Here is an 11149-nt window from a genome sequence, read left to right as displayed (position 1 = left end):
TGAAAGTTTAATAATTAGAGTCCAGTCTTTTGAATATTCTTATAATACGTTTGAGCTTTTTAGTTTAAAAGAGTCAATTTTATATTTACTTTAAAATTTTTTAATTTTTTAAAAATTCTTGCTAGTATTTCAATGAAAGATATATTACATTCGAATAAAAAATATTAGATGCTGTTCGGAATTAGAGCAGTTTCCAAGAATTTAGTCTCTCGGAAATGTATAAGCTCTGTTTAGAATTAGACTGAGTAGCGTTTATCGCATGGTGGGCCTGCCTTAAATACCTATGCAGCTGCTTTATTAGCCGAAGACAAAGGGCTGATTATAGCGCTAGAACAATGAGTTCGATTGTGGCGTGAGAAACAATGGAAGTGATTGTACACTCATTTCGGATGTACCGACTTTTCCGAGGATAATTTTCTTAGAAGTTATGGTCGTTGAATTATTTCCTTGAAATGATAATATTCGAGAGATTCTCTGAATCTCGAATAATCTCTCAAATTTTTGAAACATTCCCATACTCCTTTTATGAGTATGGTCAATTATGCCTGCTAATCTCTGTTACATTAGCACAGACCACATTCCTATACTCCCCTTATGAGTATGGTCGCCTTTTCTTGCTAATATTTACAATGTTAGCATAGACGTCAAACCAAGCCATATAGCCCTTCAGGAAATATACAAAATCCATTGCTGATCCCCATAACGTCATCGACAATATCGTCACCATCACCAAGGAGCAACTACATCATTGTGATAGAACATAATTCACTCTTTGCCACGAGAAGTGAATACCGAACAACAATAGTGTAATTGCCAATAAATCTAAATAAACGATGTCCTAAACGAAGTTACACACACTGTACATATTTACAGCCCTTCCACTCATGTCCTTTCCTAAGCTTCGCTAAGGGGGGCGATAAATAAACTGAACTATTGAACTTGGTAGTTCGACCCAAAAAATTAAATTCATTTGATCCTTCGAATCGGATCAGAATAAACAAACAAATTCGAACAAATGCAAATAATTAAATAATTTTCTATCAATTAATATTTCAAATTTATTATTTTATAACATATATTATACTCAGCAGATATAGTCAAAAGAAACAGAAAGCAATTAATTTTAAAAAGTTGATATCTGTTACGGATTGCAGTAGTTTCTAAGCGAAATAAAAAGTGGGAGAAGTATAAGCGCGCGAGCATTTGTCTTGTAAAAACTGACTAACGAATTCAAAGAATGCTTATAACAGAAAAACTCGAATATACTACTATAATTCCAAAAGTAATTACAAATGAACTCTACGAGGCTATGCCTTGTTTACGTCACGACAAATATCGGCATAGCAACGGCAATCGATGCAATTTCGACGCAGCTTGTTTATACGAGAATATTTAAGGAGCTGCACATGACGCTCTCGTCCTCTTACTAGTTCAATCAAGCAATCATCAAGATCAAATTATTGTTCTACAAGTCAACGCCATTTACACAGAGATCGCCTTCAATTCACACAAATCGCCGTCTTGCAAGTCAAATACTACTTATATAGAGGTCACATTCAATACACAACGATCTATCTCCACACACGTAAGCTACGCTATTACACACGTTCTTACGAATCACTAATACACAGCTCCGTGAACTAAGTAAGCAGCAATACCAAAACCACGGCATCATTGCCATTCCTCAGTGATGTCATACACCAGCGCCCCACTCAGGCCTCTCCAGTGTATCGGTAGCGGCAATCGGTGGCGTCAATCACGCACCATATCACAAGAATACACTTATAAGATTATCATCACTCACATTACCTAAAGAAACTCTCACCCATTCAATCTCATCTTAATAGACCACTGATTATTTATTATATCATTATATTCAATAAAGGGAAAATCAACTCATATAAAGGCAGTATTGAATTATTGCATGTTCATTCCACTTGCTAGCAAGCCTCCCTTCACCATTTCAGGGAAGCGTTTTAGTCTGATCTCAGACAATATCAGTAAAATACCTTATACAGATTCTGACCAATTTAATTAGAATCTGAAGACATAACTATAATGTTTCAGTACTGTTTAAAAAGTATATAAAATATAAATTTTAAATGTATATAACAAAATAAAATTTTATTTCTATTCAAGATACTAAATACATCGCCTATAAATAGTATGTATTACAATTTATTATTTGTATATATATATATATATATATATATATATATTAATGAGACCATATTGTTATTTAGAATAAATATAAAAAAAATATTTAAAAAATTTTTTTATAAATAAAAGAACAAACATATGATTAAAATGAAACATATAATAAAAAAACAGATGATTGTATGAAGAATGATTGAAATGTCGAATTCAATACCCACAAGGAAATTTGTTTTTTGTAGTTCATTGAGTTATAAATGTGTAACATAATATATCCTCTCAATCAGTTATTACAAATGTTTAAGTTTACATTGCTCGTTTAATTACTATTTTTTGGATTTTTAATATTAAGAAAATTAGAGTTAATTAATGTACTTAATGAATTAGTGATAATAGATATAAATAACTATTCGCTATTTAATGATACTATGATTGAAGAAAACTGTACGGAGTTCTTAAACATACGCTGTAAAAGTTAATTTGTAAAATGAACAGTTAGGAAAAAAGTCTAAGTTCGTTTATTGTCGCTGGATGCAAGAGTATAAGATTTTTAACATTTAGTATTGTTCTTCTATATTCGTAACTGTCAAAATGTTGTTTCAGTAGGTTGAATCATATCTTAGATTTATGCACTCAGAATATTAATATTTTAAATTACTTCATATACAAAGATAAATTGTTAGTATAATTTTGATTGTGTGTTTCGATAGAAAACGTTGAGCAACGCGAAGCTCATTGATTAAACCAAACCATTGCTATAGATAAATTTTGTATTACTAGAACTGCAATGCTAAATGAATATACTTATTATATTTAGAATATAATTAATATAAATATATTTAATATATTTACATGAATAATAAATTACGGATGATTACATTATATAGATTATATAACGTTTGTAATAAGAAGTTAAGCTAGTTGCGGGGTGAAAAATAATTGGATAGCTCTATATGCTCCATTCACGAGCAGACCAATATGAATAGGACATAGATGTTATACTGGCGTATTTATTTGAGCGTTGCTGCTTGTTTGTTGGAGTGAGATTTATGTCAAGCATGGAGAAGATATTGGAGAAATAATTAAATCGCTTTTATAGCCGAAGTGTATATGCGCATCCTGGCCGTAGATAACTTTTTTAAGTATATATGTATACGCCGACGAGAGATGTAAGGAAAAGACTCGACGTGTTTACAATCTGGTAATGGAGAGAATAATTTTCTAACATAATCTAATAAAATTGTAGTTATTTCGTAGATATTGTTGGTAACCTTTGATTTTTTAAATTAATATTACATTGCGTTTTTTATTTCTTTGGAACATTATTTTCTAGAAGTAAAGAAATTTGTTTTTAATTAAGTGAATAGAGTTAACTTATTATCATAATCGTTATCTATATTTTTCATAATATAATTAAAATTCTTTTAATTGAATTAATTTAATTTAAGTAAATTTTTAAAACTATACAAATGATTAAGTACTTTTCACATTTTCAAATTTATTTTAAATATTTTCTTTTACTTTAGATTATATCTCAAGATGCAACGAGAAGAAAAACAATTAGATTCTGCTTTAGAAGCTATAATTATGAGAGTTAATGATTTAAAGTCAACAATAGCTGCAATGATATTTAAAGTTGAACATGAATATGAAACATTAAATTGGCCAAACTTCCTTGATAATTTTGCCCTTATATCTGGACATGTAAGGAATAGTTCGATTTTTATAGTCAAATTATCAAATTAATATCGATTTTAATTATATAATAGTTATAATATAATATAACACTATATAAGTATTATTTTTTGTAGCTTACAAGCCTTTCTAAAATTCTTAGTCATGATAAAGCTCCTAATTTACGAAATTTAACCGTACTTCCTTTACATTTAAGTCCAGAAAAAGATGAAGAATTGCTGAGAATGACCGAAGGACGAATATCAACTTTTGCACATGATCTAGTACCAGACTATTTACGAACAAAACCAGATCCTTTAGTTGAACAAAAAATGTTAACATATGAAACAAAAGTGGCTAGTTTAACTTATGATGCATCTCATGTAAGTTATTATACACTGTGTTATTGAGCGATATAAAATGTAAGAAATTAGAATAAATTGTGGTATTTTTATATTTAATCAAAATATATTAGGGTAGTTGGTTTTTTGTTTATAATGTGAAATAGTTAAAAAGATAATTAAAATTTTATAATAGAAATAACTTTTCTTTCTAATGTGCTAACTAAACAACTAGGATTATAATGTAAGCATTTATATAATTTTCCATATAATATTTGCTTTTTGCAGTATTATCAGCACCACAATTTTGAGTTGCTATATAATTTGAATTGATAGATTAATACTTATATAAATTATTATTGATTTCAGAAACAAGTAGCACAATATAATAAAGTAATTAATCATGTATGGGATATTGCCAATAAGGCTAGAGAAGAATGGGAAAGTGAAACAAGTTCTAGAGCAACTCAAGCACAAACTAGTAATTCTGCAGACACACATTTACTTGTTTATGCAGTGGGTAATGGAAAAGGTTTAAAGGTAATTAAATAGTGCAATATTAATAAATTTTTTAAAATATATTTACTTAATATTAGTAATAATAATTTTGAAAATTATAAATTTTTCTTCCTTTTTTTTAGTCCGATACTGTACAAATGGTTCAGGGTGTAGGAAATTCCATTGGAAGTAACATGATGGTTGGAAGAGCAGGAGGACAATCACAAACATCAAGTCAAGGACCTTTAGGTAAACTCAATCTTATTTTTTGACTTGTTTCATAAAATACTTAAAATATTAAATTGGTATTTTGAGTATTAAAGTATTTTTTATTTTCAGCTGGACAAATGACTAAAGCTCCAAGTACTATTAAAACAAATATTAAGGCAGCATCTCAAATTCATCCATACACACGATAGAAAAATAATATCCATATAACATTTTATATTAGTTAATGTAGCCTTAACATATTAAAATAAAATAAAATAAATATTTATTTTCTTCATTTAGCAATTAAATTTTTAGACATTTATGTGTATGTATTTTTTTTGTTGATACTATTGCAAAGCATCTAGGAGATAAACTTTTATCCATAATGGAAAGAATATTTGTTTCATAATTATACTCCTTTAAGAAGCTCAATCTATCAAATAATACTAAAGATTCAATTACTTGCTGTAAAAGTGATTGTAAAGCAGTATATAATTCAACAATTTTTTGTTTTTCCGCATGATTTTTCCATAAAGATATTATATCAATTTTAATTTCATCATTCCAAGGCATGGCATGTGATATAAATGTTTCGTTGCAATAAAATTTTTTCTCATATACATACCTTTGTGTACAATTTTTTAAATAATTTTCAAAATCTAAACATTGAGATTTCATTGTTCCTTTTCTAACAAGCTTTCTTAAAAAAAGTCCATCTTAAAAAAAAAGTTTGCTTTATTAAACAAAATAGTATTTATATATTAAATAAATATATACATACTTTGAGTACCATATAATTCAAGAATAGCTCTTGCAAGAAGATAAAATGAATGCTTATTATGAGTTTCTTCTATCATTGCGAGCCATCTATCTGATGTTTCTTGACAAGCTAGTCTCATGAAGGGTCTTTTAAAAATTTCTCCAATATCAACATTTAAATTATTTATAGCATTTTTTAATGTTAATGATAATGGAAAATTATTAAAATACTCTTTTTTGTTACTATTATTGGTCTTATCTTTAATATTTCTAAGAGTCAGTTTATGATAACAACAAGGTATTAAAATAAGAAGTTGTGCTACATTCATCTCTAAATATATTTTAGATATAACAACACTAAGATCACCACAAGCATGAAGTCCCATTAAACCAATATTTTTAGTATTTTTAAACTCTTGCTGTAAAATTAATTCTATTTTTTTTGCAGAATTTATTGTTATTTCTTTACACATGAATTTAACGGATGATAGGGAATCAGGAAAAAGAGTTTTTTGCCTAACTTTAGCTGTTTCTACATTTTGAAGTTTTGATTCTAATCCTAGTACTTTGTAACCAAATAAATAATTTAATAACTGACAAATATGGCCCTGTAATCAATATTAATATACAATAATTATTTAATTTATATTATCTAATGAAAATTACCTACTTAATTAAATATTTATGCAAAATAATGTATTACATAAAATATTGAACTGAAATTAAAAATAAGTAAATATTTACCAAACCTGCACCAAGATCAACAATTATTGAAATATTTTGTAATGAACATTGTTTATGAACCAATTGTGCTAAATGAAATATTTCATGCTGTTTTTTTATACTTATTTTTTTCATAAATGCTTTGGGTAATTGTATTGAAGATAATGCAATAGTTGGATTTGGTAATTTGTTTAAATATTTACATTTACAAACAAAATTTATTAATGATGTTGGCCAACTTAACTGTAATAAAAATGTTATTTAAAATATTTAACTTTATAAGAAATATTAATATTTTACTTACTTTTACTTTTCCTTTGGAAACAAAATTATTTAATTCATTATATTTTAATTGAATTAAAGTCTCTATCCATTCAATTGGCATTAATTCTAAACAATTTTTAACCATTATTTTTGTTACTGGCACATCATAAATCCATTTAACTTCCTTAAGGAATAAAATTGCTTCTTTAAAATATTGAAATTCAATTTCATCATAACTCATTCTGTAATTATATTAATTATTAATACTAAAATTTTAATTTCTTATATTTATTTAAAACAAAATTAAACACAGTGAAAGATTTTGAAATAAATATATAATAATTTTATTTAATTTTATTGAAATCATTTTATTGAACAAAAAATATTTCTTTATAATACATTAAATCTGTATTATTATTAAATTATCTGTACAACTTAAAAATTTTAGTTTTTAATTTTTTTATGAAATATTTATTGCTTGAGCTTCAATTTGTTCATGATTCAATGTTATCCAATTTTCATCATTTCTTGATTTTAAATCAGAATTGTGAGAACCAATAAATGCTCTGCCAATTTTAAGATTTTTTATATTTGGACTTAAGTATTTTTCAGCTACATCCATAAGTTGTTCTTTTGATACATTCTTTATCTGCTGTCTATGATGTTGAACGTCATCATCTGTTAATCCATATTTGAATTTGGCTAGTCCACGACTGCCAGGTGCAATTGGTGCATCAATTGTCTGAAACATTTCTAGTTTAGCTTCTACAATTTCATTCTCAGTTATATTATGCTTAGATAGAAATTCCCATGTTTTATCAAATATATCAAAAGTACGTGTTGAATTGGGATCTCTATATGAATAATACATAAAGGAACCATCTGATGCTAGTTTAGCACCTCCTCCATATGCTCCTCCTTTTTCTCTGATTTCTGAATGCAAATAAATTGATGAAATTAATTTAGAAAGTACTTGTAATGGTACATGCTCAGGGTGGCAGTATGGAACAGTTAAAATTGCTTTTGATGCATAATTTACTGCATAAGGTAGAATATGATGTACAGCAGCATTATTTAATTTAATAGGGTTGGATGTTGTAAAAATTATATCTTTCTCTATAGGATAACCTTTTAAAACTCCATAGAAAGATTCCATACTACTTAAAATATCATGTTTTGATTCTTTTGTTAAATTAATAGCTGATCTTAAATGTGATTTTTTTAAAACTTGTTTACCAATTTGCTGTAATTGTTCAAGTAATAATGACATATCCTTTGATTGAGCAATTAATTTCATTCTATTAATAAATTCCAAGCCTGATACCTTTTCTTTTAATCGTGCTACAGGTGATACTAAACTGGCAGCAGAACTCATAGCATATAAATGACCTGCTTCTGCAATACCATTAGTTAATTTAGCTGCACTTATTTTTATTAAAGTTTCAAACCTTTGTAGATCTGTCAATTTGAATTGATTAAATAATTCTTCCCATAAATTCCACATTTCCTTTACATTTTGATTAAGACAGTAAGAATGTATAAAGATTCCTTCTTCATATGTATATGCATTATTTTTATTTTCAACTATATGGTTAGAAAAATACAATCCACCGGTTTTTAATTGAACCATCCTGTTCCATGTTCTATAATCATATTTTTCGGTACCCATTTTAATTATAACATCATTAAAAATTGGTAATAAATGTTTTAAATCATCTGCAAGTTGGCTTGTATTTAAGATTCCATAATAATAGCAAACTCCATTTGTTGGTTGTATTGACAATTGAACAGGAACATTAGAGACTTCTATATCACTTATTTCATATCTATCAACATCTGTTTTTAGGTCTTTGATTTTTAGACTTGGTAGAATATTAATATCTTCTTCTTTTTGTTGTTCAGAAAACAAAATTTGTCCTTTCTCATAAATTTCATCTAACTGCTCAGGTATCAAATTTTTTAATTTTAATTCTAATAAATTCTTTTCAGCTTCAATAAATTGTTTTTCAAAATCGTGACATGGAGACATTGTTAATGTAAGTTTGTGATTGTTTTGCAATAAATATTTCTTAACAAGAAATGTTAAATATTTAGGATCTTTTTTAATTATTTCTTTAAAATTTGATATTGCTTCATTGATTTTTAACGACTTAATGATATCACCATCATGATTCCATAAAGGTGATAAGTTAAAAAGTAAATTTAATCCAAAATTAGATGTTTGATGTTTTATTTGTAATTCAATACCATGAATAACTGTATCGATATGTTCTTCATTAAAATCATCTTCTATAACTTTAATTAAAGTTTCTTTATAAATTTGTTCAATTTTTTCAAAATCTTTTTTTTGAACTCCTTGTAAACTTAAAATGAATACTGTATCTTTACATTGAGATTCATATCCTGTCATGGGACCAAAACCAGTACTAATATTAGAATCTATAAAACTTTTATAAAAGGCTGAATTAGGCCCATCCAATAATAGCTGTGATAAAATATAAATATTAAATGTCTCTTGAATATCATTAATATCAGTACAAAGACTAGCTATAGCTATTGAATTTTGTCGATTAGGATTAGCTATCAATGGATCTGGTCTACATGAAATATGTTCTTTTTTTGGTGTAGTCCAACGAATTTCAGATGGAACTTTAGTTGTCGATGTATTAATTTTATTAGATAAAAATAAATATCTATCATTAATAAATTTTAAGTGATCTTCTAATGGAAAATTACCATATGAATAAAAACGAGCATTGGATGGATGATAATATCTGGAATGAAAATCAATCAAATCTTGATATTTCAAATTAGGAATATGTAAAGGATCACCTCCGGAGATTATACCATATGTATGACTAGGTAAAATTAAATTTAACAATCTTACTACAAATATATTTTGATTATTATTAAAAACTCCTTTCATTTCATTATAAACAATGCCTTTAAATATAATAGGAGTTTTTTTATCATTGGGATCAGTATGTTCCATTCTCCAGCCTTCTTGATAAAAATCTATTTCACGAAGTTTGGGTTTAAATACACTATCTAAATAAACAGATTGTAAATTTTTAAAGTCTTGCAAATTTTGTGTTGAAAATGGATATATAGTATAATCAGGTGCAGTCATAGCATTCATGAAGGTTGCTAAAGATTTTCTTTTTATTTTAAAAAATGGATCTCTACATGGAAATCTTTCACTTCCACATAGAGTTAAATGTTCAAGAATGTGCGGTAATCCACTAGAATCCTTAGGAGTTGTTCGAAATCCAATACAAAATACATTATTACTATCATCTCGACTAATATGTAAATATTGGGCTCCGCTATTTAGATGTCCTAATTTAATTGCTGTAAGATTCATTTCTTTAATCAATGTGACTTGTTCAACCATAAACCCTTCAAGTATTTGTCCTTCTTTAATATTAACTACATTAGATAATTTTAAAAAGTTTTTTGAACTTGAAACACTAAAGTTATTCAATTTTAATTGAGTTCTTAATTTTACAGTATTTAGCCGAATAATTTTTGCAAAAATTGAATGATAAAACATTTTATTTTTCTTTTTTATCTGAAATAAATTAATTTAATTACATCATTTATATATTATAAAAAATAATGATAATCATTAATATAGAATGATTATTAAAATAATTAAAAATTGTCACCAGTAATGAATGTAACAAATTAATAATTGCATAATAATTATAGGTAAATAGAAGATTCGTAGTTGTTTTAATATGAAAAAGAAATATTTTTTGTACAATATATATTTTTTATAAGCATATTATTAATGTATTGTCTATAATCTAGTTTTTATATAAACAATATTTTTCACAAATTTATATTTATGAATAAAATTTTCACATCAAAAGAAAGCTATTAAATATGTAATTTTAAGGTTAAATAGTTTATTAAATAATGATGTTTAAATATTAAATAAGATTTTAGTATTTTACCTTATTCTTTATACTTTTTTTTAATAGAACTTTGAAATTACTATTTTTTTATGCAATCTAAATAAAAAATACAAATTAATTTAAGAAAAACATTAATATTAACATTCTATATGTTGCATCATACAAAAGTTTACATGTCACTTCATTTTACAGTTAGAATAGAATAAAAATATAAATATATTATGCTTTTATGCTAAGAACTGGGTTTGCGTGGACTATAATCATTGTAAATAAATAGAAAATAAAATCACTATTAAATATCGAAACAAGTGTATATGCAGAAATGCAAATATATTCATATACATAAATATATATATATATATATATATATATATGTACGCAAGCATGTATAATCCTCGATTATTTTTATTAAAGAAAATATTCTGCTTTTCTATTAATTCAAGTAATTTCTAGAAGAAATTACGTATTAATGTAATTCGAATATAATTTTGACACATTAAAATAATTATTTTCATTTATACATATTTAACTATTTTTAAATTGAAATAAATACTAAAATATTAATACAATTTTGATATATTTGCCTTTCATAAGGTAATCAAATTT

At 26.0% G+C, this 11149-nt stretch overlaps 3 protein-coding genes across 4 annotated transcripts; 1 reads left to right on the top strand and 2 right to left on the bottom strand.

Annotated features, from left to right (window-relative positions):
* The first annotated feature begins 3675 nt into the window (after positions 1-3675).
* Positions 3676-5147, top strand: MED8 (mediator complex subunit 8). The gene is made up of 5 exons (XM_011496603.1): positions 3676-3858; positions 3966-4211; positions 4539-4709; positions 4811-4916; positions 5007-5147. Exons 1-5 carry the CDS (start codon positions 3694-3696, stop codon positions 5084-5086), a joined length of 768 nt encoding a protein of 255 aa, XP_011494905.1. The 5' UTR covers positions 3676-3693; the 3' UTR covers positions 5087-5147.
* Positions 5148-5157: 10 nt separating this feature from the next.
* LOC105359869 (protein RRNAD1) lies at positions 5158-6864 on the bottom strand. 2 transcript variants are annotated; one of them, XM_011496601.1, is made up of 4 exons: positions 6664-6864; positions 6381-6602; positions 5659-6244; positions 5158-5593 (listed from the first exon to the last, which is right to left on the bottom strand). In XM_011496601.1, exons 1-4 carry the CDS (start codon positions 6862-6864, stop codon positions 5181-5183), a joined length of 1422 nt encoding a protein of 473 aa, XP_011494903.1. In that variant the 3' UTR covers positions 5158-5180. The 2 variants fall into 2 exon arrangements, with proteins under 2 accessions (XP_011494903.1, XP_011494904.1); XM_011496602.1 differs by having other exon boundaries at positions 5668-6244.
* A 181-nt stretch (positions 6865-7045) lies between these two features.
* Positions 7046-10728, bottom strand: LOC105360050 (presequence protease, mitochondrial). Its single transcript, XM_011496825.1, has 2 exons — positions 10724-10728; positions 7046-10120 (listed from the first exon to the last, which is right to left on the bottom strand). Exons 1-2 carry the CDS (start codon positions 10726-10728, stop codon positions 7084-7086), a joined length of 3042 nt encoding a protein of 1013 aa, XP_011495127.1. The 3' UTR covers positions 7046-7083.
* Between the last annotated feature and the right edge of the window lie 421 nt (positions 10729-11149).

The sequence above is a fragment of the Ceratosolen solmsi genome, unplaced genomic scaffold (assembly GCF_000503995.2).
Source record: "Ceratosolen solmsi marchali unplaced genomic scaffold, CerSol_1.0 scaffold29, whole genome shotgun sequence".
Lineage (NCBI taxonomy): Eukaryota > Metazoa > Arthropoda > Insecta > Hymenoptera > Agaonidae > Ceratosolen > Ceratosolen solmsi.
Note: the sequence above shows the minus strand (reverse complement) of the source record. Positions and strands in the feature narration are given on the sequence as shown.